At 65.9% G+C, this 27,994-nt stretch overlaps 3 protein-coding genes across 6 annotated transcripts in view; 1 reads left to right on the top strand and 2 right to left on the bottom strand.

Moving 5' to 3' along the window:
• The window catches only part of SMARCC1 (SWI/SNF related, matrix associated, actin dependent regulator of chromatin subfamily c member 1), a 64,095-nt gene extending 63,672 nt beyond the window's left edge, over positions 1 to 423 (bottom strand). The window contains exon 1 of the mRNA XM_036430200.2: positions 123 to 423. Within this exon, the coding sequence (XP_036286093.1) occupies positions 123 to 320 (198 nt within the window). The 5' untranslated portion in view covers positions 321 to 423. The remainder of the gene's footprint in view (positions 1 to 122) is intronic.
• A 4,302-nt stretch (positions 424 to 4,725) lies between these two features.
• On the top strand, positions 4,726 to 21,618 carry DHX30 (DExH-box helicase 30). 3 transcript variants are annotated; one of them, XM_036430195.2, is made up of 21 exons: positions 4,726 to 4,873; positions 6,584 to 6,677; positions 8,581 to 8,633; positions 9,198 to 9,293; positions 12,791 to 12,921; positions 13,260 to 13,370; positions 15,311 to 15,597; positions 15,885 to 16,005; positions 16,385 to 16,534; positions 17,680 to 17,832; positions 17,945 to 18,778; positions 18,925 to 19,000; positions 19,086 to 19,190; positions 19,325 to 19,500; positions 19,643 to 19,849; positions 19,934 to 20,209; positions 20,383 to 20,542; positions 20,632 to 20,789; positions 20,884 to 20,987; positions 21,061 to 21,200; positions 21,301 to 21,618. In XM_036430195.2, exons 3-21 carry the CDS (start codon positions 8,606 to 8,608, stop codon positions 21,552 to 21,554), a joined length of 3,567 nt encoding a protein of 1,188 aa, XP_036286088.1. In that variant the 5' UTR covers positions 4,726 to 4,873; positions 6,584 to 6,677; positions 8,581 to 8,605; the 3' UTR covers positions 21,555 to 21,618. The 3 variants fall into 3 exon arrangements, with proteins under 3 accessions (XP_036286088.1, XP_036286086.1, XP_036286089.1); XM_036430193.2 differs by lacking the exons at positions 4,726 to 4,873; positions 6,584 to 6,677; positions 8,581 to 8,633; positions 9,198 to 9,293 and adding an exon at positions 11,900 to 12,113; XM_036430196.2 differs by lacking the exons at positions 4,726 to 4,873; positions 6,584 to 6,677; positions 8,581 to 8,633; positions 9,198 to 9,293; positions 19,086 to 19,190 and adding an exon at positions 11,900 to 12,113.
• A 1,876-nt stretch (positions 21,619 to 23,494) lies between these two features.
• Positions 23,495 to 27,994, bottom strand: part of MAP4 (microtubule associated protein 4) — an 87,691-nt gene continuing 83,191 nt past the window's right edge. For both annotated transcript variants that reach the window (XM_045578769.1, XM_045578770.1), the window contains 4 exons: positions 25,748 to 25,829; positions 25,013 to 25,125; positions 23,847 to 24,036; positions 23,495 to 23,734 (listed from right to left, as the gene is read on the bottom strand). In XM_045578769.1, coding sequence (XP_045434725.1) covers positions 23,727 to 23,734; positions 23,847 to 24,036; positions 25,013 to 25,125; positions 25,748 to 25,829 — 393 coding nt within the window. In that variant the 3' untranslated portion in view covers positions 23,495 to 23,726. The remainder of the gene's footprint in view (positions 23,735 to 23,846; positions 24,037 to 25,012; positions 25,126 to 25,747; positions 25,830 to 27,994) is intronic.

Raw genomic sequence — 27,994 nt, 5'->3', positions numbered from 1 at the left:
GAGCCGGCGCGGCCTTTGTTGTCCCTCGTGGCGCGCGGGGGGAGGGGCGGCCCGGGCCCGCGAGGCCCGCAGCCCCGGGCCCCGCCGCGCGGCCCCGGCCCCGGCCCGGCGCGCGGACCCACCTTCTTGTAGTGCTTGCCCAGCCACACGCGCACCGAGTCCAGCTGGGACACCGTCTCCGGGCTCTCCCAGAACTTGCCGGCCGGGCCCCCGTCCTTCCGCCGGGACGCCGCCAGGCCCGCCGCCACCGCCGCGCCGCCCGCCCCAGCGCCGCCCGCTGCCGCCCCCGGCCCGCCGCCGCCGCCAGCTGCCGCGGCCATCGTCGCCGTCCGCCGTCCCCACCGCCCGGCCCGCCCCGGCCCGCGCGGCGTGCCCCGTCCGCACTCGCGCGCGCGCGCAGCCGCCGCCGCCGCCTCCGGCCCCGCCCAGCCAACCCGCTTCCGGCGCGGCCCTGGCCCCGCCCTTTCCACCGCCGGCGCCCTAACCGCCGGGAGCGCGCGCACGCGCAGACGCAGCCCTCGCGGCCGACGAGGGGCGGGGCTTCGGGGGAGGGGCGGGGCCTCGGAGCAGCCCGGCTTCCGGCGCCTTCGGCTCACGTAGGTCGTGGCTGCGTTCCGCGCCGCCGCCCGCCCCGGCCTCGGCGGGACCGGCTCCTTCCGGGTTCCTGTGTCGGGTTCTGTGTCCACGGCTGCGTGGAGGTCTCCGTCGTCGCTGGCTCCGCCAGAAAGCACAGGGCTGGGAAGAAGCTCCGAGGGGACAGCCTGGTTAGGGATTCGGGTGCAGGTCGGGAACCCCCTCAAAGATGGGGATCTCCGCCCGCCCCGCTCGCCCCGGGCGGTGGGCTCCAGGTGGCCCGGGCCTCCGTCCGCAGCCATCAGGGCCAGCGGCTTCGCGCCTTCCTCTCCTGCGGCTGCAGCCACACCAGCTGATGGTGCCTCAGGGCCTTCGCACCAGCTGTTCCAGACCTGCCGCTCTTCCCTCTGATTGTCACTCATGCTTTCAAATGCATAGTTTAGCAGCGGTTGGTCGACAAACAATAGTCAATAGAGCCCAATATCAACAATACAACGATTAAAATTTATTTTGAGCCAAAACCAGTTTGGTTCAGTGGATAGAGCATCGGCCTGCGGACTGAAGGGTCCCAGGTTCGATTCAGGTCAAGGGCACTTACATTGGTTGCAGGCACATCCCCAGTAGGGGGTGTGCAAGAGGCAGCTGATTGATGATTCTTTCTCATCTATGTTTCTAACTATCCCTCTCCCTTTCTCTCTGTGGAAAATCAATACTATATATTTTTAAATTTCTTTTGAGAGCCCAATGTTTTAAACTTCTAACGCCTCTTCTTCAAAATAGACCTGCCCAGGCCGTGATATTTTGTGGAAGAGCCACACTCAAGGGGCCAAAGAGACGCATGTGGCTCGAGAGCCTCAGTTTGCCGACCACTGGCTTAGAGGAACTTTAGAAAAGTGATCCCTACAATCTTTTTTTCTTTTTTAAGAGAAAATGTATTTAGAAAGTTACAGGCCAGTTTCAATCTAGGAGGTCACGCTTCAATTCTGGTCAAGGGCACATGCCCCGTGCAGGGCGTGCAGGAGGCAGCCGATGAAGCTCACAGAGGCTGCAAGAGTGAGCCTGCCATAGACTCAGGAGACAAGTCACAGAAGCAGTAGAAGGGTGCTCGGGGCCTAGGAGAGGGAGAGGCACGGGTGAGCACGTGTGGGGACATGGGGCAGGGAAAGGCCAGACCTGCTCCAGAGAGGGGGGCGGACCACACACCCTCTGCTGGCACCGCTACGTTCTGGTCTGTCTTCCACATAAACTACATGAGGCCTAGTCCTGACTTGTTCACAGGTGTGCCCTCATGAAGAGGAAAATGGCAAAGATCAGACTCATGGGTGCTCTCACCTGAGCAGGGGTTAAGGCCAAGTCCCATAGGCGTTTGAAAACAATGAAAAAGTGGAGGTCCCAGAAAGCACCCTACCTGGTAGCAGGGCTCCCAGAGACAGTGAACAGGGGGGCGGGGCATGCGTGGGGAGGGACTAGGGATGGGAATGGAGGGGGGGGGAGGAATGAGGACAAATATGTGATACCTTAAATAAATTTAAAAAGATTGTGAAACAAGCCGTGTGGTTTCCAAGGTAAACTGTTAGAAAGATGCAAACAGTCTCTCAACAGCAGCAAGACATTATCTGTACACATTATACAGGTGTCCCACGAAGGCTCTCTAACTTTATTTTTTTAAATATATTTTATTGATTTTTTACAGAGAGGGAGATAGTTAGAAACATCGATGAGAGAAACATCAATCAGCTGCCTCCTGCACGTCCCCCAACTGGGGATGTGCCCGCAACCAAGGTACATACCCTTGACCGGAAAAACTTATATTTTTCTTAAGTATATATTTCTATTGATTACAGAGAGGAAGAGAGAGAAACACCAATGATGAGAATCATGGATTGCCTGCCTCCTACACGACCCCTACTAAGGACTGAGCCCACACCTGTGCATGTGCCCTTGATTGGGATCAAACCTGGGTCTCTTCAGTCCACAGGCTGACACTCGACCCACTGAGCCAAACCAGTCAGGCAAGATCATCTTTTCTTTCTTTTAAATATTTTTATTGATTTTTTTACAGAGAGAGAGAGGGAGAGTTAGAAACATCGATGAGAGAAAAACATCAATCAGCTGCCTTCTGCACATCTCCTACTGGGGATGTGCCTGCAAAAAGGTACATGCCCTTGACTGGAATTGAACCTGGGACCTTTCAGTCCACAGACCAACACTCTATCCACTGTTCCAAACCGGTTAGGGCAAGATCATTTTTCTTAAATAACTTATGTTTATTGCATGTAACATTATCATATTTAAAATCATTTTTCTTGAAGTAAGAAATAGTGAAAAAAATGTTTATCAGAGTAAGAGTTGTATTGTGAATTGTGATACTATGAGGGTTTTATGTGTTTTCATTGAGTGGTCTTTGCAGTTTTAATTTTTTAAAAAATATATTGATTTTTTTAGAGAAGAAGGGAGAGGGATAGAGGTAGAAACAGCGATGAGAAACATCGACCAACTGCCTCCTGCATACCCCCTACTGGGGATGTGCCTGCAGCCAATGTACATGCCCTTGACCGGAATCGAACCTGGGACCTTTCAGTCCACAGACCAACGCACTGTCCACTGAGCCAAACCGGTTTCGGCTGCAGTTCTAATTTTTAAATGGAGGTTGGGATCCTTGGAATGTTTAAATTAAATTAAAAATAAATAAAAGTTGGGAATGAGCCTTAAATAAAATATGACATGTGAGCGCTAAAAACAAACACGTTCCTGATTGGTCAGAATCTACTGAGCTACAAAATATCGTAGGGAAAGGAATACAGAAATGGACGTTGCTGAAATAAATTTGTTACCAATAAAGTCAAAATCTCTTGGTCCGTCTCCTCCTAAGCCTGTGCCGGCGCACACATCCAGCACCGCCTGTGTCCTCAGGATTTGCCCGCCTCCGGAGTCTTGCTCACGCGGTTCTTTCTTCCTGTTGTCAGGATTATACTTTCTCTGGAACCCTCTAACACTTTATATGTCACCTCCAGCATTTACCACTTTTTAAAATACATATATTTTTATTGATTTCAGACAGGAAGGAGGAGAGGGAGAGCAACATCAGCGATGAGAGTACCATGGACCGGCCGCCTCCTGCACGCCCAGCGCTGGGGATCCAGCCCGCAGCCCGGGCTGCCCTGAGCGGGGATCCAACGGGACGCAGCTCAACCACCAGCCCTGCCGGCGGGCCCTCAGCACGTGGTTTGCTTCACACCATGGTTCCCTCTGCTGCAACCCAAAGCCCGAGGACAGGGCCTGCACACACACCTGCCGGGCGCCGCTGCGTCCCTCCCCGCGCAGGGACGCCCCAGGACCAGGCCCGCCGCGGCGGGGCAGCCGCTGGGATGAATGACGCCCGCGCCCCCTCCCCTCCCGTCCCGCCAAGAAAGGAAATGAAAACACTCGCCGGGTTTGTTAGGACCGGAGGGACCGGCTGCGGCGCCGACGCTCCCTGTCCCGGGGCTACGACTAAAGCTCCCGGTTTCTCCGGCCGAAAAGTCCGGCCGCAGCTGCGGAGCCGCCCACCGTTCCCTCGTTGGATCCACGGAACTCGCACCGGAGCCGCAACAAAGCCCGCGGCGCCACCGGGGGGACGCCCTTTCCCCAGGGACCGCCAGGCGGCGACTCCAGCCCCGCCCGCAGCGCTGACCGAGGCCACCAGTCCGGCCCCGCAGCCCCCGCGCCAGCCCGGCCCCGCGGCCCCCGCCGCCCCGCAGCTCAGAGGGCCCGGGCGGCGGAGGCGTGGCCGCGAGCGGGGCCGGGGAGGCGGAGGGCGCCCGGAGGCCGAGCTGGCTCCGCCCCGGGCTCGGCCCTGGCCGGCTGGTTTCCTCCCGCACCGGGGCGCGGGGGCCGTCTCTCCCTGCCGGACGCCGCGGGGCCCCGGAAGGCGCGGCTACGTGCAGCCCCAGGCGACCCCGCGGCTTCCCCCAACCCCGCTCGGCCGGAAGTCCCGGCCCCGGCCGCCCGCCGCCGCCGCCCATTGGGCCCGGCGCCGGGGCCTGGCCGCGGGTAGGCCGCCCTCTGGCGTCAGCCTCCGGCGACCCCTGCGCACCCCGGGAAGGGGACCCGCTCGAGAGCCGCCGAGGCCTACGAGCGGACTCGGGAGTTGGGGCCGGAGTGAGGGGCGGGGCGCGCCGGGGCGGCAGGCGGGACTTCCGCCTCGGGACCCGGAAGTCTCCGCGCTGCGGCTGGTGGGAGTTGTAGTCCGGCCGTGGTTAGGGGGGGTCCGCGGCTCATGCGCGGTGCATCCAGGCTTGTTTCACATCTGTAACAACAGGTGAATTGGGCTTTTTATTCTCCCCTTCGGTGCCCCCTGGAGGAGCTTACCGCGGCCGGGGATGATCGGCGCGAGGCGGGGTCCGAGTCCGACCGTCGGCTCGGCGGAGAGTGGGGCGGAGAGGCGGGCGGGCCCGGGGAGCAGGCCGGGCATCCTAGGCCTGCCCGGGAAGCCGGCTGGGCCGAGCCGTGGGCAGCCAGGCCTCGGCCTGCCGTTGCCATGGAGCCGGGGCGGGGGCGGGGGCCAGGCAGGTCCGCTGGGGCGGGCTCGGTAGCCAGGGGCTCTGCTGGGGCCGCGGGAGAGGCGGCTTCATTGGCGCATCGACGCCTCTGCCTCCGGGGATGCTCCGTTTCCCGAGGCAGGGCCTGGAGGAAGCCCCTGGAGGCCCTGGGACCTTTGTTTGCTCCCCGTGCGGCCTGGGCCGTTCGCCCAAAGGGAGGCCTGGTGCAATCTCGCCCCCCTGGTTTGCCCCCTTTTGCACCCACCTCGTCACGGGGGGCGGCCAAGGGGGGAGGTGTTCTTTGTTTGCTGGTGGTGCCCGGTCCCATTTCGCACGGGAAGACTTCATGCATGTTGGGTTCTTTGTTTGCAGTGCACTGGGGTCCCAGGGGTCCTCGGAGCCCCCACGTCAGGAGCATGGCGCCAGCACGCTGCCTCGCTGGCCTTCTCGCAGCATCCGTCCCCATAATTGTGATTTTGCACGGCGGGGGTTGTCCCGCTTTGCACTCCCGGCCCACAGGGGCCTGCCATGCACGGTAGCAGGTGGGCCACAGAGAGCCACTTGCAGACTCTCAACCTGTTTTTGGCTGCAACTTCCTAGGCAGAGTAAATGAGACCGTCTGACGGGTTCCTTTGCAGATTCTTGGAAACAAGTAACCCACTGCCACTGTGGTGTTGACCACATCGCGTAAAGTACTTACCTCTTGGGGTTTGAAGTTTCCAGGAGGTGCCCCTCCCCTTGGTTCTTAGGGTTTAGGATGGTGCTCTCTATGTGTCACTGCTAAAGGTGCAGCAAATACATTCTTTGCTGCATTTTTTTTCCCAACCTGTGTGGGTATGCCTGTACCTCCAAAAGGTATTGACTCTTGTGAGTTTTAACTTACGAAGCTGCGGTTCCAAGTCTGTCCGTTGGACACTTCTTGCCTCTTCCAACTTTGGAAGATGCTATTATCAAGAGTGATTTCAAACACCCTCGGGCCATCCGGGCCCAGCACCAGGGGGTTAGTGTAGGGTAAGCCAGGCCGATGTGGCGCTGGGTCCCTAACTGCACCTTTACATTGTGCCGGGGGCAGGGGCGGGATCCTGGGCCAGGTGTGTAACCCCGGGACGGCACTCCTGTGGAAGTCCTCGGTAAACGATAAAAATGGTGTTCGAGGTCTGGTGGTGATTCTCCCAAACCCCCGAGAGCTGCTTTACCTGCCCTAGGCGAACCGCAGCCACGGTGGGAGCAGAGCTCAAAGCTGCCGCAGCTGCACTCTGGGTCAGGCTCGGCGGAAACGCTGGCGGGACGCCGGCTCCTGTGCCGGGAGGTCTCTTCCTGGCATCTTAGAGGGGACGGCTCAGGCCAGCTCACGATGGGCTGAGTGGGTCAGGCAGGTCCTGAAGCAAGGCCAGGGCCTCAGGGGCGCTTCCTGCCACCGACAGGACCTGTCCCTGCGCGGGAGGGGGTGAGGGAGTTCCGATGACCCAGAGGCTTTCCGTACTTCCCAGGGGAGGCCCAGCCTCGTGATGAGGAATAGCAGGGAGAGAACCCAGCTCCAGCTCGCACGCCCACAGAAGCCGAGGTTTTCATTGCTCTTGTAAGGTGAGTTAGCCACGGGCACTGCAAAGCAATTCGTTGGTGAATTATTGTACATTCATTTGTGACTGTTTTTGGAAGAAGGGTATCATTTAAAAACATTTTTAAAAATTGATTTCAGAGAGGAAGGAGAGGGAGAGAGAGAGAGATAGAAACAGCAATGATGAGAGAATCGTTGATCCGCTGCCTCCTGCACGCCCCCCACCGCCAATCCAGCCTGCAACCCTGGAATGTGCCCTGATCAGGAATCAAACCTGCGACCCTTCGGTCTGGAGGTTGATGCTCTATCCATTGAGCTAAACCGGCTAGGGCCAGGGTATCATTTTTAATTAGTCGTTATGGAAGCTCTCTGTCCTTGAATAGGGGCTCTCACTGGAGTTAAGTGGTGATTCATTGTGCAGAAAACCAGAAACACGATTATTTTACTTGTCTCTAAGCTACTTAAGAGACTCTGAACCTTAAAGGTTTCCAACAAGGAAGGTGGCTTTCTTTTTGATCTCTGTGACATGTTCTAGAGCTCTGTAAGGTATCACCACTAAAAGATCCTTTTTTTAACCCTATCGGGGTCCTGGCAGTTGGTGAGAGTGCCATCCCAATACGCCAAGGTTGCAGGTTTCATCCCTGGTCGGGCACACGCAAGCATCAATCAGTGGACGCATAAATAAGTGGAACAACAAATTGATATTTTTCTCTTTCTCCCTTCCTCTCTCCTTTTCCATTTCTCTCTCTCTCTCTCTCTCTCTCTCTCAAATCAATATTTAAAAAAGATCTTATCTTGAATATCATACTGTATTTTTAGACTGATACAGGAAAAGACAGTGTTATATGACATGTCATATGAGTTATCGATAATATTGGCATGAAGAGGATTGGGGAATTTTAAAAAGCAAAACCAGAAGTTTATTTACAAGCAAATTAACATAATTTTTTGGCAAAAAAGTATTGTTTCTTAATCACTTAGTTTAGATTTTATAATATTCAGGTTTTCTTTAAAATTAGAATCTCAAATTACACCTTTTTTCTTTCATTTTGGACAGAAGGAGTCTATGGAAGGTAGTTTCTTAAAGTAAATTGAATCCTTGATACGCACTGAAGTGTTCTCTCTGAGCCGCCGAATCCTAGCATTGCGGGGAGAGGAAGGCCCCCGGGCAGACCTGTGTGGTTGGCCTGCACCCCGCGCCCATGGCTGGCCGGGAGAGGGCAGAGGTCAGGAGCAGGCGCCGGGCCCGAGACGCCTGTGGATGTGGGCAGTGTCCTGCTTTGCTGCGGCTTCGTGCGATGTTTTAAACTAAGGCCACACGACCCCAGCACCAACCCCAGAAAACTGCTTAACACGCGGATCGTTCTGAGTTTAACTGCTTTTTAAGACGAAGTTGTTAAAGCAGAGTGTCCCTTTTAAGTCACGAGGTAGACTCCTCAGTTAATTGTATTAATGAGCAAAATGCGACCAAATTTTTTGCCAACAGTTGGACTTGGAGCTGACCGTGTATCTCCCCGCGGCTCCCGTGAAGGGCTTTGCTCGTCCTTGCTCAGTCCCCTGGGTTCTGCGAGAGCCCGTACCCATGTGTCCGGAGGGCAGGCATCAGCCCATCCCCGATGCCGCCGGAGAGAGGGCCCTGTGGAAGCTCCTAGAAGCCCCGGAAGGCGGTGTCCTGGAGCGGGGACTCTATCGGCGGTGAAGCGCCTCGCCTCCCTCCGGGCTGGGTTTGGTGAGGAGGAGAGAGCTCTGGGGGAGAGAGGAGCAGAGCCCGGCACCTGGAGCGGGCTGGCCCTCCCTCCTCACAGGGCAGCCGCAGCTCCTGGTGCAGCTCCTGGTCTGGACAGCTTCCTGAGTCCCCATCCTCAGCGCCCAGCCTCCCCAGGCCCTGGCCCCGAGCACTGACTCTGCCTCTGGCGCACTTCTTCCTAGGGTGCAGCGCTCCCTCCGGCCAGAGATGTTCAGCCTGGACTCATTCAGAAAAGGTGAGAGGGCCCGTCCATGCCTGTCTGTCCTCCCTGGGCCGGCCGAGGCTGGGAGCCGCCCTGGGGGAGGCCCTGGGTCGCCTGAGAGTGACTTTTCAGACTCTGGAGTCACGCCGGCCATCCGGCCCGGCAGTGCCTGCTGTTCAGTGCCTTCCTGATGGGAAGCTCCCGGGGGAGCCAGGCGGCCTCGCCCGGCAGAGGCTCCGGACCGGTCCTGTTCGCTCTGCCCTCGCCGCCTCCCTTCCCACGTGTGGTTCCGGGACCGCTGAGCTCAGACCCTGGTTCCCCAGGAAAGAGCGGAGCTCTGGCTGCGTGTCGTCCGGGCACCCACAGCCGACGGCACAGGGGCAGCGAGGGGCCAAGAAGCTGGGCGTGAACTCAGGGCGGCTCAGGCGCCGGGAGGGGGGTCCCTGGGAGGCGACGGCCCTCGGGGCAGCGCTGGGGACACTTTCTCTGAACCCGTGACCGCTCCCCGACCACCGGCAGCCCTGCTGCCCGAAGCCCCTCCCGGACGCTCTGGGGAGTGAGCTCGGCTGTGCCCCCCTGACTCCCCTCTCTCCCCAGATCGGGCCCAGCACAGGCAACGTCAGTGCAAACTCCCCCCGCCCCGCCTCCCGCCCATGTGTGTCAACCCTGCCCCCGGAGGGACCATCTGCCGAGGTAAGGGGGGGCCCGCTCCTGCACAGCCCGGCGGTCTGCGGGGGGAGGCCGGGCGGCCCGGCCAGGCAGGCCTCTGGGCCGCAGGAGGAGCTGCGTGAGGTCACGGGAAGGTTTGGGTTGTTCCCTGACCCTTGGCCTCTGGCCTCCTGTGAGCGGAGCGGAGCCCAGGCCCGGCCCGGCCGCTGGGCAGCAGCCTGGAGAACCGGAGGCTGGCGTCTCCCGGCCGCCAGGCTCAGGGGGCCCCCGAAGTGCGGGGCGCTCGGGCGGGGCCGGAGCAGAGCACCCCGACTGTCCTGGCACACTGGTCCCGCCCCCCAGCCCTTCCTGGCGCTCACACCTGCCTCTCAGGCCCTCGTGGAGAATGTCGGAGCCCAGACAGGTGACAGCTCCCGCAGGCCCCGTGGTGCCAGGGTGGCCCGGGCACCTCTGCCCAGAGCCTGCGGTAGCTGCTCCGGGCCTGGCGCTGCCCTCCCTGCCCCTGGCTGCCCGTCAGGGAAGAGCCACTGGGCCCTGGGTCAGCCTCCTGGACGCGGCTGTGCCTCAGGTCTGCCGGGAAGCGCTTTGAAGGCCGGGAGCACCCACAGGCACCCTCCCGGGCACTCGGCCCCGCCCGCCGAGGACCCCTGGCTGGGAAAGAGACGCCGCCCCTCCCGCTGCCACGGCAAGAGTTGATCGCCCTTTTTTTTTCTTTTTTAAAACGCCCTGTAACTCGAAAAGGCTGAACGTTAACATTCCCAACATGGCAGGTGAGTGGCTCTGGGCGTCAGGCGTGCTGGGGAGCGGCTGGTGGGCAGGCCGCGCCCCGTGAGCCCACTCTGCCCCCGGTCTGCTCCCAGCGCCCCGTTCTCGCCCTCCCCCTGCCCCGTGCCAGGCCTCCCTGCCTGCTCCCCAGGCTGGGGCCTCAGCTCAGACAGCCGTGCGCAGGGTCGTGGCTGCTGCGCAGGTCCCGTGCCTGTGGAGGCAGGTGTGGATTGAAGCTCCCCTCCTCCCAGCCGTCCCGGGAAAGGGTAAAGCACTCACCTGAGCCTGCCCTGCGCCTCCCCCTCGGCCCGGACCTGGCGGGCCTGGGCACGGCTGGCCTCCGCCGTCTCAGACGTCCTCTCGCCCCCTCGCCATGTGCCTTACCCCTGTGAGGGGGAAGCCGTGAGCACGGAGTCAGGTGGCCGCCCGCCCTGCAGGGCCCTCATCTTTCCGGCTGCCGCCCGCGTGGGCTGCAGGGCCAGGACCTCCTGTGGGCGCGGCAGGCCCTCCCCCTTCCTCCGTCCCAGCTGCGGGCTCCCCGGGAGCGGAGGGACTGCTTCTGGGCCCGGCTGAGGTCCCGGGGGGTGGGGGGGCGGTGTCTTCTCTCACACGGGCCCCTTTCTCACGGGCAGGGGGTGCCCTGTCCCCAGACGGAGGCGGAGAAGGTGGTGCGGGCGCGGGAGGGCCTCTATGGCCGGGAGGAGAGGAGCGCAGCACGGCCTGAGGTCGGAGTAAGCGAGCGGCGTGGCCGCCTGCCTTCTGGGCCGGCTCCGCTGCCTTTACCGCGGGAAGCGGTGGGTCCCTGCAGAGGCAGCTGGCCCAGCGGGAGCTCGCTTGGCAGCGGGGGCAGGGCCTGCAGGAGCCCTTCGCCGGCTCCAGGCCCCGAGGCCGCCAGGAGCCGCTGCGCGGCCCGTGCACCAGGGCGGCGGGTTGGCCCGTGACATCGGCGGGTGAAGGGGGAGGCGGGCAGGCGGCTGGCAGACCCTCGGCTGTCCCAGCGGGAGCGGGAGCGGCTCCTGGCGGCCCCTCGTTTGGAAGCGGACCGGGCACAGGGGTCCGAGCCCGGCCGGCCTGTGCCCAGACGCGGCTCCGTCCAGCGGCTGTCTCCTTCGGCCGCAGACGCGGGTTCTCCCGCCCGTGGGCGGGCGGGCGTTGGGTTCGGGGATCTGGCTGCTCCCGGCCCGGATGCGCCCGGAGCCTCCACTCTGCAGACAGAGTGCCGCTGGCCCACCCCAGCCGAGGGGCCCCCAACGCGGGCGGCCTGGGGTGCAGGTGTGGCCCTCGGGGGCCGGGTCATTGCTGCCGGGATGCCTGCCCTTTGCCGGGTCCTGGTGCCCTGGAGGGGCAGTGCCTGCCCAGCACCCCCTGGCGGCTGCCCCGGGTGGTCCTGGTTTCCCCCGGCATCGCCCGGGCCTGCCCTGTGGGGCCTGCAGGGCCGGGGCCGGGCCCGGGTGGGTGCGGGGGCCGGGGTGGGTGCGGGGGGCCGGGGCTTGTGCAAAGGCAGGTCCCTGCCGCCCTGACCTCATGAGTGAGAAACGGGCCCACCGGTGCCCTCACCGCCTCTGGACCTCCCTCCTGCCCCACCCGCCGGCCTCTGACCCCGCCGGCCCCTGACCCCGCCGGCCCGTGACCCCGGGTCCGCTCCTGCCATTCCGGGCGACGGAGGGCGGTGCTGGCGCTGCCCAGACCCCGGACCCAGGGCCCCGCTTCCCGCCCGGCCCGGCCCCGCGGGCGCCCTCCCCGGGCCGGGCCGAGCCGAGGCGGCGCCGCTGGCGGCTGTGCTCCGGGTCCGCCGGGCCGGCAGGGGGCGCCGCGCGCTCCGCTCGGGTCCGCCGGGCCGGCAGGGGGCGCCGCGCGCTCGGGCTGCGCCGCGGCCGGGAGCGATGGCGGCCGCCGGGAGGCTCATGGTCCTGGCCGCCCGCGTCTCTCGGCGCCTCAGGCCCGGCCCCCGCGCCGCCGCCGGGCGACAGGGGCGCGCGCGCGGCTTCTCGTCCGGCTCCGCCCGCGCCGACCCCGCGCAGGAGGCCGAGGCGGAGGCGGGGGCGGCGCCCGCGGGCCCGGAGGGCGGCATGGTGAACGGTGAGCGCCCTTGGCGGCCGGCGGCGTGTCCTCCCGGGGCGGCCCCGGGGCGGCCGCGGCCGGGGAGCGGGGAGCGGAGGGAGGGCGCCCGGCCGCCGGCGGACCGCCCCACCCGCCGCCATCGCGGGCCCTGCGGCCGGGCCTCCGGGTGCTCGGGCCGCGCGGCCGGGCCGGTCCCGGACCCGGTCCCGATCCCTTGGCGCGTGTCCTGGGGCCGGGCCGCCCGGGCCTGCCCCGTGGGCCCGCCGGTTCGGCGCTGGGCCCGCCGGTTCGGCGCCGGGTGGGCCGGGGCGCAGGCGGTGGGTGGGTGAGCGGCCGCGGTGACATGAGTGTCTGGTTCCTGGCGGAGGGTGAGGGGGTCCGCCCCCGGCGCCTCCCTCCGGGCGGGCCGGGCGGGAGGAGGGTCCTGCGGGCCCGGGGCTCGCTCAGCGGGTCTGATCAGGCCCCCCGGGGGCCTGGCGTCCGCCCCGGGCCTGGCGGCCCCTCCCGCGTGCGGCGGGCCCGTGGGTGCCGCGGGGAGCCCTCCCGGCCGCGGGCCGGCTGTGGGGCGGGAACGGGGGCGGGTGCTGCTGCCCCTCCTCTGGCCGGGCCGCAGCCACCCCGGGCGCCTTCCCAGAGCCCACGCCCCGGCGTCTTCCCGAGGAAGCAGCTGTAACGCTTTGTTCTTGTTCCCTTAGCTTCTAGGGACCTATTAAAAGAGTTCCCACAGCCCAAAAACCTTCTCAACAGTGTGATCGGAAGGGCCCTTGGCATCTCTCACGCAAAAGACAAACTCGTCTACGTGCACACGAATGGACCGAAGAAAAAGGTGACCGCGCAGGGCGGCCAGGGACGGAGCTGAGCCGTCCTCCCCGGCTCCTCGGTCAGGGAGGCGTCCGAGCGGAAACGGTCTGAGCAGAGGAGCTGAGGGTTAGGGAGCCGCGGAGCCAGGAGGCTCGTCTCCGTGACAGGCCCTGCCCGGAGCGGCCCTGGCCCGGCGGCTAGCTGGGCTGCTGGTGTGGAGCGGGTGGACCTGCTGGAGGTCTCGCCGCTGAGCGGTCCGCCTCGCCCTCTGCCGAGGACTGGCCCTTTGGGGAACAAACAGCCGGCCTGCGGGGCTCAGATGCCCCTGGAGAGGCAGGGCCCTGACCCTCTCTTCTCCTCCAGAAAGTCACCCTCCACATCAAGTGGCCCAAGAGCGTGGAGGTGGAGGGCTATGGCAGCAAGAAGATCGACGCCGAGCGCCAGGCGGCCGCCGCCGCCTGCCAGCTGTTCAAGGTGACTCCCCGGGGCGGCTGACGGACCCCCCTCTCCCGCTCCCCCATTCTGCGCCGCCCCCCCCTCCCCGTCCTGTGTCGCCCGGCCCCCCCGGTCGCCTCGGGGAACAGACTTCCCGCTGCGATGGCCGACTCCGAGGGCAGCGCCCGCTCCGCAGGCAGCACCGGGATGGCGTCCCTGTCGCAGAGGGTCCTCTTCTCGGAGGCGTGGCCGCCTCTCGCTGCCCGGGCTGCTCCTGGCTCAGCGTGGCGCCGAGCTGAGGACAGAGCTCTTGCTTCTGGGAGTTGGAAGCACTTGGAACCCCCCTGCGCCCTCCATCCCGCTCAGCCCGCCTGCATTCTGTTCCCTCCCTCCGCCCGCCTCTGGGGTGTGTGATTCTGGAAGAGGCGATGGGAATGGGCCGCGGGAGCCGTTCCTAAGGGCACAGGCTGTAGCAGGAGGCACCGCCGCCTGCTGTGCCCCCGGCCCAGGACTTGTCGTCCCACCGCGAGCACAGCGGCCCTCCGCCTCGCAGCCACCACTGCTCTCCGTGGGGAGTGCGATCCCCAACGCAGGGGAGGGCAGGCGTCCGTCTCTCCTTGGGGGCTGGCCTCTCCCTAAGGGATGTGCTCGGGGCTCATCGGGCGCTGGCCCCGCAGGAGCCCTTCCTCGTTGTCTGTGGTTCGACCACATCTGCCGACCAGCTCGTCGGCCCGTGGCGCTTCCACCTCTGAGTTCTGCTCGGACGTGGGTGCGTGCCTCTGACGTGGGGCCTGGACCGGGTGGTGGGTCTGCTCTTCGTGTCTGGAGAAACCACCTGGTGCGTCCAGCGGCCGCCCTCGTCCCTCACCAGCCGGGTGCCCAGCTCGCCTTCCACGCCCTTCTCCCCGCCCGGGGCGGCCCCGGCGGGCAGAGTCTCACTGGGGCTTTGGTCTGCATTTCCCTGACGACACGGCTGTCCACAAGCTGTGCCTTTGTTCCTTCTTTGAAGAAATGTCAGGTCCTTTGCCCGTTGTTTGCTGGGCTGTTTGGGGTTTTCTGTTGCTGTGGGAGTTCTTTATATATTTCGGACTTCATGCCCTTTTATCCCCCAACATCTGTACCCCCAGTTCCTCACTCCCCACAACCAGATGTGCTGTAAGCGCTGCCCTCAGAGGGGCTGTTTCTCTCTGGGGAACCCCACGCTCCCTCCCGCCTGACGGGCCTGCTGTTTGCACCTGTTTGTCGAGCCCGGAAACTGCCGGACTGATTGGAACCTCGTTGCTGTCACGTGTGTAAGAGCAGACCGTCCGGGCGCACGGTCTCCCTGCATGGAGGTCCGTTTGCCACGTCTTGTGCTTACGGGTCAGGTCTTCATTGCTGCTGTGAGAGCTTTAAAAGCTGACAGCAGCCGGAGGCGTTGTAAGGACGGTGGTCCCTCGGCCGGTCCTGGCATCAGCTGACGTCAGCGCGGTCAGACCTGCTCCTGCTCTGGCTCTCCTTACACTCGGGCCTCACACCTGCGCCGCTCTCCCCGGTGCTGAGCCTCTTGGGCAGGACCTGGGCTCCCTCCCCGGTGCCTGGCCGGCGGCTGTGTTGTGCCAGAGGCCCGGCAGGCGCTGGCGGTGTTTGCTCCGAAGGCAGCGACGCCGACTGCATTTGCAGGTTCATTCCGGGTAAGGGCCTTCGGAGCGCGCGCCGGCCCAGGTCCTTCCTGCCTCACGACCGTCCGTCCTTCCCGGCCTCTGCGCCTTCGGCAGCAGCGCTCCTGTCGGAAGGCGTGTGACGGGGGCGCGGTGGGGGTGGGGCAGAGTCCAGGTGCCATGCCCCCGAGGTGTCTCAGATCAGTGACCTGTCTGTTCCGTGGGCTGGCTGGCTGGTTCTGCCTTTGTCCGCAGGCGCGGGAATGCAGACGTTTCAGGCTCTGTGCCTCCGCCAGGCGTGCAGGTGCCATGCACCCTCACGATGCCCTCTCCCCCCAGGGCTGGGGCCTGCTGGGCCCCCGGAACGAGCTGTTCGATGCAGCCAAGTACCGTGTGCTCGCCGACCGCTTCGGCTCTCCGGCGGATAGCTGGTGGCGCCCGGAGCCGGCCATGCCACCCACTTCCTGGCGGCAGCTGAATCCCGAGAGCATCCGGCCCGGGGGCCCCGGGGGCCTGCCCCACTCCCTGGGCCGAGAGGAAGAGGAAGAGGAGGAGGAAGAGCTAGAAGAGGGGACCATCGATGTCAATGACTTCCTGTCCCTGACCCAGCAGGACACCCCCCTCAGGTGCAGCTGGAGGGCGTCAGGGAGGCTGAGGCCTGGGCGTGGGAATGGGGGGGCTCCTGGGAGCCTTTCTGAGAAGGAAGGCCCGCCTCGCCTGGGCCCGTAGTCACTGGCCGGTCTTGGGGCCCGCCGGGGCTGTGCTTGGGCTGGGCTTTTGTGCCCTGCAACCCGCCTGCCCCTGCCCTCTGGGGGCGGGCACTGAGGGAGCATCAGCCACGCAGGGGCGGGGCGGGGCGGGGGCGGGCCCAGCCCTGGGAAGAGAGCTTCTTCACCGGAACTTTGGTCCTCAGGGGGGGGTCCCTTGAAATGACGGACGATGACAGTGCGATCCGGGCTCTGACCCAGTTCCCGCTCCCCAAGAACCTCCTGGCCAAGGTGATCCAGATAGCGACCTCGTCCTCCACGGCCAAGGTGAGCTGGGGGGGGGTGCGAGGGGGCGTCGGCTCGGAGTGGGCAGGGGAGGGGGAGAGCGGGTGGGGCAGGGGCGAGGCTCCCTTAAGCAGAGCTTCCCCAGGGCCAGGGCCTTCCTGCCGGGATGCGCCTGGTTTGGCCACAACAGCTTCAGCCCACAGCGCCATCACACTTGCCTGGCTGGTGCTGGGAGGACCTGGGGGCAGCTAGTGGCCTTGCCCGGACACCGTCCTCCTCTGGGAACGCCCTCCGGGGGGCAGCGGGCTCTGTCTGCCGGGCACTTGGCTCGGCCGGGATTGGCCGCTGAGCCGGGCCAGCTCCGCGTCCGGTTTCTGAGACACAGATGCGCTCACTCCCGTCCCGCTGTCTCCTCCCACAGAACCTCATGCAGTTCCACACCGTGGGCACCAAGACCAAGCTGGCCACCCTCACGCTGCTCTGGCCCTGCCCCATGACCTTCGTGGCCAAAGGGCGCCGCAAAGCCGAGGCCGAGAACAAGGCGGCCGCCTTGGCCTGCAAGAAGCTGAAGGTGAGCCCGGCCTGGTGAGCCTGACCGTCCCCGTTTCCGGAGGCCATCGGCCTGCCCGCCTCTGGCCCGCCCTGCTGCTCCAGGCAGGGCTGGGGAACCACGGCCTCTCGTGCTAAAGAGCACAGACGAGAAACGGTGCCTTTGCTTGCAGACGTGTGAGGAGAGCGAGCTCGGAACCTGGGCCTGAGGCCACGGGACAGTCAGACGTTTATCTGGGATGAGGACAGAGCAGCACGCTCAGGGCCGGCGGCCTGGCCCACGCGGGCAGGTCCTGGCGGGCTTGGGGTCGGCAGGTTGGCAGCGGGGTTAGGTCCTGGCTGCCTGGGAAGCAGTGCTCTGAGCCCAGGGGTCAGTGTGCAGAGCGAGACAGGAAGCGGCCCTGCCCCCTCGGAACTGCATCCCATACGGCCGACAAGGAGTGGAGCGGGGCACAGGTGGTACGGGGAACAACGGCGATGGCATGGCGATGGCGATGGGCAGCTGGCTGGGAACTGCTGAAGTCTGAGCTCGGGCTCGATGGCGCCCCTGGCGCCCAGAGGCCGTGGCTGGAGGCGTCCTGTCTAGGAGAGCCACCGTGGTGGCGCCGCCCAGAGCCGGGGGTGGCCCCGAGGGCTGAGCCTGAGGACTGGCCTGCGCATCGGAGGCCGCGGAGTAGAGCGAGGGGGCCGGCCTGCCTGCTTGCCCTGGTGGTGGGGCCGGCTTGTGTCTGCCTCTGGTCAGCTGGCGGGCGTGTAGGGAGGGGGACCCGGTGTGTCCCCGCCAGTGGCTGCATAAATAGAAATCCCGTGCACACGTGTGCGATGCGGTCCCGTGGAGCTGGTGCCGTGTGGGCACAAGGTGGGTGGGCTCTGGGTAGGCCGTGGGGGCGGGTACGGCTGGGGCATCTGTCTTCTGGGTCCATGTTGGGTGTGCATAGAGGTGAGCCTGGGCTCCAACTGCTCGGTTCTCAGAGTCTTGATTTTCTTGAGTTAATTTTAACTGTTTGGGGGTATTTTACTTTCCCTGGTTCCTCACTTCTCCCTCCTGCGTCGCACCAGCGGGCACCCAGCTCTGGGACCGGTCGCTCTGCACAGCTCTCGGCGCCCGTGGGCCGCTCCCGGCGGGCGGGCGGGCGGGCCTGACGAGGTGTTGGTGTCCCTCTGCAGAGCCTGGGCCTGGTGGACCGGAACAACGAGCCCCTCACCCACGCCATGTACAACCTGGCCTCCCTGCGCGAGCTGGGTGAGACCCAGCGCCGGCCCTGCACCATCCAGGTGCCCGAGCCCATCCTCCGCAAGATCGAGGCATTCCTGAACCAGGTGAGGCGGCCCCCTCCCCGGACCCTCGCCTCCGGGCAGCGGCGGAGGCCGGGGACAGGGCCGGGGCGGGCGGGGAGGAAGGCGGCTCACCCTTCGCTCGCCCTGTGCCCAGTGCCCCGTGGACAACGCGTGGGCCTCCCCGGAGCTGCGGCTGCAGAGCGAGGACCTGCTGCCCCTGGGCAAGGACGCGGGGCCCCTGATGGACCCCATCACCGGCAAGCCCTACCTGCCGCTGTCGGAGGCGGAGGAGGCGCGGCTGAGCCAGAGCCTGCTGGAGCTGTGGCGGCGGCGCGGGCCCGCCTGGCAGGAGGCCCCGCAGCTGCCCGTGGACCCGCACCGGGACGCCATCCTGGGCGCCATCGAGCAGCACCCGGTGGTGGTCATCTCGGGGGACACGGGCTGCGGCAAGACCACGCGCATCCCGCAGCTGCTGCTGGAGCGCTACGTGACGGAGGGCCGCGGCGCCCGCTGCAACGTGGTCATCACGCAGCCGCGCCGCATCTCGGCCGTGTCGGTGGCGCAGCGCGTCAGCCACGAGCTGGGCCCCTCCCTGCGCCGCCACGTGGGCTTCCAGGTGCGGCTGGAGAGCAAGCCGCCGGCGCGGGGCGGGGCGCTGCTCTTCTGCACCGTGGGCATCCTGCTGCGCAAGCTGCAGAGCAACCCCCGCCTGGAGGGCGTGAGCCACGTCATCGTGGACGAGGTGCACGAGCGTGACGTCAACACGGACTTCCTGCTCATCCTGCTCAAGGGCCTGCAGCGCCTCAGCCCCGGGCTGCGGCTGGTGCTCATGAGCGCCACCGGCGACAACGAGCGCTTCTCCCGCTACTTCGGCGGCTGCCCCGTCATCAAGGTGCCCGGCTTCATGTTCCCCGTCCAGGAGCACTACCTGGAGGACATCCTGGCGCGGCTGGGCAAGCACCCGCACCCGCACCGGCGGCACCACGAGGTGAGGGCGCGGCCCCCGGCCCGGCCCCCGGCCCCCGGCCCGGCCCTGGTCTCTGGGAGTGGGGAGGGGCAGGTGCAGTGCCAGCTGCCTCAGCCTGACCCGCTGACCCCTGGCCCCGGGCCGGCCGTGGCTTCTCCTCCCCTCAGTCTGAGGATGAGTGTGCGCTCGACCTGGACCTCGTGACCGATCTGGTTCTGCACATCGACGCCCGCGGGGAGCCAGGTGGGTGCCCCCCTCAGCCCTGTGCCCCCTCGGCCCTGTGCCCGTGTGCGAGGAGCCGTGGCTCATGCCTGCAGGCCCGTTACAGGTGGGATCCTCTGCTTCCTGCCCGGCTGGCAGGAGATCAAAGGGGTGCAGCAGCGCCTGCAGGAGGCCCTGGGCCTGCACGAGAGCAAGTACCTCATCCTGCCAGGTGAGCCGCTCTCGCCCGCCGGGGACCGCCTCGCCCGTCTGACCAGCCTGCCTCCTGTCTGCGGGCGTGGCCCCTTCCCTGAGCAGACAGGGCTGTGCGGGGCGGGCCCGTGACCGTGTGCTCGCTGCCCCCAGTGCACTCCAACATCCCCATGATGGACCAGAAGGCCATCTTCCAGCAGCCGCCCCCAGGCGTGCGCAAGATCGTCCTGGCCACCAACATCGCCGAGACCTCCATCACCATCAACGACATTGTGCACGTGGTGGACAGCGGGCTGCACAAGGAGGAGCGCTACGACCTGAAGACCAAGGTGCGCGCCTCCGGCCGCCAGCCCGGGGCTCCCAGCGCCCCGGCTGCTGCCCGATGGGCCTCGCACCTGCTGTGTGCCCCACGGGGTGTTCCTGCTGGGGAGGGGCCGGCGAGAGTGGGCTGCTCACCTGCCCCTCCCCCAGGTGTCCTGCCTGGAGACGGTGTGGGTGTCGCGCGCCAACGTGATCCAGCGCCGGGGCCGGGCCGGCCGCTGCCAGTCCGGCTTCGCGTACCACCTGTTCCCGCGGAGCCGGCTGGAGAAGATGGTGCCGTTCCAGGTGCCGGAGATCCTGCGCACGCCCCTCGAGAACCTGGTGCTGCAGGCCAAGATCCACATGCCCGAGAAGACGGTGATCGGCAGGGGCGGGTGGGCGGGCGGGGCGGGGCGGCGGGAGGGCCTTGGGCGCGGCCGGCTCACGTCGCCTCCTGCGCAGGCGGTGGAGTTCCTCTCCAAGGCCGTGGACAGCCCCAACATCAAGGCGGTGGACGAGGCGGTGATCCTGCTCCAGGAGATCGGGGTGCTGGACCAGCGCGAGTACCTGACCACCCTGGGGCAGCGCCTGGCCCACATCTCCACGGACCCCCGGCTGGCCAAGGCCATAGTGCTGGCCGCCATCTTCCGGTGCCTGCACCCGCTGCTCGTGGTGGTCTCCTGCCTCACCCGGGACCCCTTCAGCAGCAGCCTGCAGAACCGCGCTGAGGTGGACAAGGTCAGGCCGGCCCCGCCCCGCCCTGACTCTCCCTCACCCCTGCAGCCCGCCCCGGCCCCGGCTCTCCCTCACCCCTGCAGCCCGCCCCGCCCCGCCCCGGCTCTCCCTCGCCCTCAGCCCACCCCGCCCCTGCCCGCGCTGCCTCCTGCAGCCCCTCCCATGTCCTCCCCCAGGTGAAGGCGCTGCTGAGCCACGACAGCGGCAGCGACCACCTGGCCTTCGTGCGGGCGGTGGCCGGCTGGGAGGAGGTGCTGCGCTGGCAGGACCGCGGCTCCCGCGAGAACTACCTGGAGGAGAACCTGCTCTACGCGCCCAGCCTGCGCTTCATCCATGGTCAGCAACCCCGCCCCCGCCCCGTCCCCGCCCGCGGCTCCTGCCTGCCCGCGGCTAGGGGCCCCCGTCACCCCACATTGCCTCCCCAGGACTCATCAAGCAGTTCTCCGAGAACATTTACGAGGCTTTCCTGGTGGGCAAGCCCTCGGACTGCACCCTGGCCTCGGCCCAGTGCAACGAGTACAGCGAGGAGGAGGAGCTGGTGAAGGGCGTGCTGATGGCGGGCCTCTACCCCAACCTCATCCAGGTGCTGCCCGGGAGGGGCTGCCCGGCCCGCCTCCTTCCCCCTCCGTCGTCTCCACCCTCAGCTCCTGGCTGAGCCCGCCCCCTGTCACCTGCAGGTGCGGCAGGGCAAGGTGACCCGGCAGGGCAAGTTCAAGCCCAACAGCGTCACATACAGGACCAAATCCGGCAACATCTTGCTGCACAAGTCGACCATTAACAGGTGGGGGCAGGGGAGGCGGGGGGCCCCTGGGGGGGGGGGCAGGAGCGGCGACTCACCAGCTCTCCCCCCTCAGGGAGGCCACGCGGCTGCGCAGCCGATGGCTGACGTACTTCATGGCCGTCAAGTCCAACGGCAGCGTCTTTGTCCGGGACTCCTCCCAGGTGCACCCCCTGGCCGTGCTGCTCCTCACCGACGGGGACGTCCATGTCCGAGGTGGGTGCTCGCGGGCCTGGCGCCCTCGGCTGCGCTCGGGCTGGCCGCCCCGGCCCGGCCCGGCCCGGCCTCACCCGCCCGCCCGGCCCTCCCTCCGCAGATGACGGGCGCCGGGCCACCATCTCGCTCAGCGACAGCGACCTGCTACGGCTGGAGGGCGACTCGCGCACGGTGCGGCTGCTGCGGGGCCTGCGCCGCGCCCTGGGCCGCATGGTGGAGCGCAGCCTGCGCAGCGAGCTGGCCGCCCTGCCCCCCGAGGTGCAGCGGGAGCACGGGCAGCTGCTGGCCCTGCTGGCGGAGCTGCTGCGGGGGCCCTGTGGCAGCTTCGACGTGCGCAAGGCGGCCGACGACTGAGCCCGTGGGGCTGTGTACAGAGGCAAATGTTTATTTAAAATAAAGTTCTATTTATCCCTCGTGAGCATCGCTGTCCGGGGGGCCCTCCGCCAGGCGTGGGCACAGGCTGTGCCCCAGGCCTGAGGAGGAAGGGCCTGGATCCACCCCGAGCATGGCTGCCGTCCTAACCAGCCAGGCCACGGGGCCAGCTCGCCTCCGCCACAGCTGCTCCTGTCGTCCCCCGCGTGGCCTGTCACCGCTGTCCCTGTCCTCGCAGGTGGGGCAGCCAGTCCTTCCTGGTCTCCCTCCCCGAGGCCGTGGTCAGCTTGGCTGACACCCGCGGGCAGCCGTGGCTCTGGGGCCTGGCCACACCCGGGCCTGCCCTAGGTCCTGGCCACAGCTCAGCCCGCCCTGTGAGACCACAGTGACCCACACTGGAAGCACGAGGACAAGGGAGACACCAGGACACAGGAGACAGGGCTCAGGTGGGACACCACGAGCTTTATTTCAGCGTCGGCAATCCAGGACCGTCCCGCCGGTGGCTGCAGAGCCGTGCAAGCGCAGGCTTCTGGTCCTGGCCCATCTGCCCGCCGCCCTTGGCTCCCAGGACCAGCGGGCTCACCTCCCCGACTCACAACTAACTGAGTGGGAGGAGCCAGTCTTGCCGACCTGGGCACCCATCATCCTGGCAGATCCACAGGGACCCTCAGGCCTCCTGTGTCTCCTGCCCCCCCCCCCCGCCCCCCGCCCCCCGTGCCCCTTCCTGTGCTGACCGCCCTGCACAGCCGAGCATCCAGACATCTAAGACCTGCGCTGCTCGGTGTGTGCGTGGAAGCTGGGGCGTGGGGGGAAGATGCTGCTGCAGAGCCCCCAGGGTCCCAGCTCGAGTCCGGAGAAGCCATGTCACTACCCACAGGCAGGTTTAATCCTTTATTAGAAACCATGCAAACTTTAATACAAAAAATACAAGTGCAGCCAGAATCTTCGCGTCAGTGATTCCCGGGCTCTGCAGCCTGCCCGCTGGGACCGCAGGCTGGCCGCCACGCCCGCCTCTGCTCCCTCCTCAGGCTCCAGGGATGTGGGGCCTCAGTCTCATGCCTCCGTTTTTCAATCTCTGGACCTGATTCCCCAAATACCCACCCGCCTCCGGACGCCTCGGCTCCCTGGGGACCGAGGGTCAAGTGTCCCAGGCCTGCAGGCCCTCCCAGCATGACCACCTCCCTCCAGATCCCAGGAATGAGACCGACGTGCCAGCCCGGCCTCGGTTAGAGAAGCAAAGCGTCATCCATGCCAAACGCCAGAGCCACCTTCCACCTCACCAGCCCCTCGGCTTCCTGCGCCACCCGCCCCTGCCCTGCCCACACCGCCCGCCTCGGCCCAAGCTGCCAGGCCCCTGCCTGACCTGGGGTCAGATCACCCCTGCGGGTTCCTTTAAAAACACCTGCTCAGGACTTTCCTTCAGACGTGACTTCAGCCTGCACAACCACTCCACCAGTTCTTAGTTACTTAAAAAGGGTAAAACAAGGAAAAAAGGTATGGCAGCAGCTGGAGGCGGGAGGCGGCGGGGCAGCCGGCCTGGCCCTCAGGGGCGTGCCAGGGGTCTGGCAGCGCCTGCGGTAGCATCGATGTGGCAAAGGGAGGCAGTGGCTTAGCGAGCTCCAGGGGGCACTCAGGCTGGCGTCCATGTGGACACCCTCTTCCCTCCGGTGGACCCAGCAAGGAGGGTGGGTGTGTCCGTTTTTATTGGGTTTGGTCCAAAAACCCAAACAAAGAGGAGGGTGGAATCTGGTTCTTCCTCTGAGACCCCGAGATCCCATCTGAGCCCAGCTCCCCCGGAGCAGTGATGCGAGGACGGCCAGGGGCTGGGCCTGGGGCAGGGGCTGGAGGTGTGGGCATTGCTGCTGCCCTAGGCAAGCGGGGTGGGGGGGCAAGAGGGCTGCCCGGCACCCAAGTCAGGTCTAGTGGGCAGCCCGGGGCAGGGAGCCAAGGGCCCGGGGGCCTGAGTTGGGGCCACCGAGGAAGTGGGGGGGGCGAGAGACAATGTCAGCCCCGTGGTCGGTGCGGGCCTTGGCGTTTGCCCGGAACGTCAGCCTGTAGGTCTCAATCTGCAGGGACATGGGAGGCGGGACGGGAGAGGGAACGAGGGAGACAAGAGGGCGACAGAGGGGACGGAGACGAGACCAGAATGCAGCGTTAGATGCCTGGAAGATAAAAGGTCGCTGCGTTAAGATCGGGGCCACGCTCGGCAGCACAGAGGCTGTCCACGCAGCCAGCGGCGGGCCCCGGCTGGCCCAGGCCACGCCCACCACTTACTTGTCTCCTGGATCTGGCAGTCCAAGGTCTGCGCCTCCCTTTGGTCACCACCCCCTGCCAGGGTGGTGTGGCCACTGAGGCCATTGGCTGGAGTGGGGGCGCCAGCTTCGGGCGTGGGCTCGGGCACAGCCGGCTCTGCCCCCGCGGGGGGGCCCGGGCTCGGAGCGGCCTCGCTGCCGCCGCCCTCAGTCTACAATGAAACAGTGGACAGTGCAGGGTCAGTCCGAGAGGGAGTGGGATGGAGTGACGGCGGACTCACACACACAGCTCCCCCTCCGCGGGCCCTGACCCTGATTACGGAGACGCTAGGCCAGGGCCCCCCTTTCACACGCCCACAGAGGCAGGGCGGAGCACGGGCCTCTGCAGCTCAGGGAGCTCTGCTCCGGGCAGCCGCCCGGCCGGTCAGAGAAGGGACACAACGTGATGACGACGAACCACAGGACGTGGGTCAGAAGGCAGTGCCAACCGAGAGGCCTCGGGCAAGTGACTGGACCAGCTAGGGCCCCTGCTGGTGGGTCTGGACACCCAGGAGGGCAGGACACAAGGTGGGCGGGGCCCAGTGCAGGCCCTGTGTGCGCGTGTGTGCATGTGAGTGTATGCGTGTGTGTGGTGGGGGGGGCAGGTCACAGCAGCTGCTGGGTCCCTCTCCTCTGCTCCTTTCTGCGAGAAGCTGGAGGTGATGTCCTCTACCCGCGGACGACATGGAGGGAAAGACAGACGCCTCTGGGCACAGGAGGGTCTTGCAGGACAGTGGAAGGAGGGAGGGAGGGAGGGAGGGAGGGTGGAGGAGGGGCAGGGGGAGAGGCCCAGCCAGGCCAGTGGGGACTCTGCAGGGAGCGAGTGCTCAGCACCGGGTCCTCCAGAGCTGGGCCAGGCCTGCTGTGGGCGGGAGCTGAGTGCCTGGCGTGGCCGACCGTGTGGCGAGCCCAGCCGGTCCCTCTGCACGTGGCTGAAGAGCCCAGGGCGGGCGGCCGTGGCAGGACAAGGTCTGTCCCGCTGGGTCTCACTCCCCGCCTCGCCCAGGGCTGATGGGGACGATGGGACAGCACAGTGTGGGGAGACAGACGTGACTCCTGAAGAGACTGAGGCGGCGACAGACCCACCCGCTGGGACCCAGACTCCCCTGCAGCCCCTCCCACTTCGTCCGCCAAGGACCCGCTCGCTACCTTCACGGCCCCGCCCGCTGGCAGGTGGCCCACGTTGTCCAGGGACCCCACCTTGGCCTGGGCCTTCTCCTTGAAGTTCAGCTTCTGGCTTTCAATCTTGACATCCCCTCCACCTGGAACCAGAGGGCAGGTTAGGAGGGGCAGAGGCGGACACGCGGTCAGGCAGGGCAGTCCTCGCAGGACCACGGCACAGCTGCTGGTGGTCCGGCGGGCGGGCGGGCGGAGTGCGTGCGGCCCCCCCTCTGCATGAACACCTGCCCCCCAGGGACAGCTCGGCCCGCAGCTGCCGGCACCGAGCGGGGAAGCGACTGATCCTAAGTCACCGCCAACGGTGACTGACAGCCAGGATGGCAAGGTGGGCGGGCCCAGCGTCTCCCCGTCTCACTGTAGCGACAGGAGGAGGCACAGGCCTGGGCCTGGGAGCGGGGGTGGCCAGGGCGGGGGCAGGCAGGGTCAAGGGTCTGGAAGCCTAGAAGGGTGGCTTTCCTTCGAGCCGCCGCCTCTCAGCTCTCCGTCACACACTGAGGCCTGGTGCTCGCCTCACGCCAGGGGCCTCCACAGAGCCCGCCTCCCGCACAGCCGACTCCGCCCGTGGCCCCGGGCGGGGTCTCACAGGGGGTTCCGGTGGAAAAGGGGAAAAGTTGTTGGGCCCTCCCGCCTCCCGCTCGCCGCTGTGCAGTGGCAGACAGGGTGAGAGCCCGCGGGCCGGGCACCAGGGCAGGGAGGGACGCTCACCGGGCTTGTGCTTGATGTTGGCCTTGGACCCGCACTTGGAGGAGACCTTGGAGATGTCCACCTTCTTGCTCTGAATCTGAACCTGAGAAGAAAGTGACAAAAACCAACACAGCCTCAGAGGGAGGAGGTGCTAGCAAGGCCAAGGCCAAGGCCACCCTCCCTTTTCAGCCCCAGCATCCAAGTTCAATGCTTTCTGCTCTCTGTGAGCTCCGATCTCAGTCTGTTCAAGGTCAGGGTCACCCAAGAGTGCTTGAACGAGCCCTTGATCCATCCTGGCCCTCGTGTAGCCAGACCAAACTGCTTCCACGCGCATCGCCGCCCCCTCCAGGCAACCGCCAGACGCTTCCCTCCCTTTTCTGGATCCCACTCTCCTGACACCCCGTCCTGCTCCACCTCCACATACCCACCCCACCTTGCCCAGAGTCAACGACAGCTCCGTTCCGTCTGTCTCCTTCCAGTTCTTTCCAGTGCACCCCCCACCTATCAGTCATCTATCATCTATCAATCATCTATCATCGATACACGCATGAGGTAAGGCGGCCAACAGGCTCTCGTCGAACCTGCCGTGCGGGAGCCTGGCAGACAGCCTGGCACCGGGCCGCGGGCATGTCTTCAATTAGGAGCCTCTGTGGGGCCCAGGGGCCTGCGCAGAGCCTGGCTCTCCACACTCTCCCCCGGCAGGGCCCTTAGAGCCGCCAGCAGACTCCGCCTCCGGTGGCCGTCACCACAGCGCCAGCACCGGCTGCCAGGCCTCCTCCTCCTGTGTCAGGAGCCAGGTCTCCACCGTGTGCCCAGGGGCCAGCAGTCGGTCTGAGCCGCAGGCCTGCACTTCCTAAAGCCTATGACGCGCTTTCCTGAGCGGAGAGGCCTCCTGAAGCTCCGAGACCCCAGGAGCCGTCTCCTCCAGCTGCCCAAGGCCGCGGGCACAGAAATGGATCGGGAAGCAGACGCGTCCTCGCCGTGGTGCCTCTGCCCCGCAGGCCCCGCCCCTCCCCACGGCTCCAGCACCAGTTCACAGAGCACCAGAGCCACCGCCACCGCCTCCCCCTCCAACATGGCTGCTCCCTGGCAGGACCCGGGAAGGCCCTCTTTCAGCCAGACGCGGTGGTGCTGACAAGGAGCCGATGGCGCACGTCCCGCACCGCCTGCGAGGCAGGCGCTCCCCGAAGCGGGGTGTCCTCGAACCCCCCTTCCTGACGGCGGGCCTCGTTCCCAGAGCAGCGGGTGAGGACGCTCACTGGACGGCCCAGCAGCAGCGCCAGAGCCTGCACCGTGGCTCCGGGCTCCGTGTGGGCGCCGACACGGCCTGGGAGAGGGTGACCGCGGGTGTGGGTTTGACTCCTGCTCAAGGGCACAGACCTGGGCTGCAGGTTCGATCCACAGCCCCAGGCAGGGCATGTGTGGGAGGCCACCAATCATCGTCTCTCTCTTCCCTCTCTCCCTCCTTCCCACCCACTCTCTCTAAAGCTCGACGGAAATATCCTCGGTGAGGATCAACAACAGCGGTGAGAACAGGGAAGCCTGCATCAATCTCAAGACAAAGGAGAAAGGAACATGTTAAATGAGGCAACAGCCAGCAGAATGACTCCAGGACCACACAGCCCCCGAGCGGCGGCCGGCCTGGGCGCGGGGCCACGGCAGGAAGCATGAGCGAGGGCACATCCACATCATCCCAGCTCAGGACCCGAAAGCATCCAGATTCAACATGCAGACCCGCCCCAGGCTGTGGCCTGCTGCCTGCACACACGTGCACTGAGGACTGCTTGCCGTGCGGACTGCAGACAGACTGTCTGGCTCGCAAACGTGGAAACTGCCACAAACCAAGGAGCTGGCAAAGGCACGGCCACCCGTCACTGTCACTTTGGTAAACACTGGGAATCTAAATGAGGGTCTGAAGGCTCCACTGCCTCCGAGCTGGGCCCCCTCAGCCGCCCCCACCCCTGTCCTCCCCTCCCTCCCTCCCTCCACGTGCAGCTTCAGGGCGCCAGGCGCTGCTTCCACGGTCCAGGCTGTGCTTCTCATGGTCAAAGGCTGGCCCCCAGGGCCCCCAGTGGAGCCTGACAGCCCCCAGGGCCCCCAGTGGAGCCCCAAGCCGTGCTCTCACACAGCCAAGCCCCAGCCACGGGCCCTGCCAGCAGGTCCAGGCAGACACCGTCCTCAGGAGGGTGAAACGGGGTTAAACTGCCGCCAAGTCTGAAGGTGGGATCACCCACAAAAGTAGCTCTAAGTTCCGTCCCCATCGCCGAC

Source organism: Pipistrellus kuhlii, unplaced genomic scaffold (assembly GCF_014108245.1).
Source record: "Pipistrellus kuhlii isolate mPipKuh1 unplaced genomic scaffold, mPipKuh1.p scaffold_m20_p_103, whole genome shotgun sequence".
NCBI lineage: Eukaryota > Metazoa > Chordata > Mammalia > Chiroptera > Vespertilionidae > Pipistrellus > Pipistrellus kuhlii.
This window is presented reverse-complemented; position numbering and strand designations above follow the sequence as displayed.

Excerpts from the sequence above, each read along its gene's own strand:
- DHX30 (XM_036430193.2), top strand. The coding sequence starts at position 11,918 with ATGGCGGCCGCCGGGAGGCTCATGGTCCTGGCCGCCCGCGTCTCTCGG. Across the intron at positions 12,114-12,790 it reads GGAGGGCGGCATGGTGAACG|CTTCTAGGGACCTATTAAAA; the intron begins GTGAGCGCCCTT and ends TTGTTCCCTTAG. Across the intron at positions 20,790-20,883 it reads TCTACCCCAACCTCATCCAG|GTGCGGCAGGGCAAGGTGAC; the intron begins GTGCTGCCCGGG and ends TGTCACCTGCAG.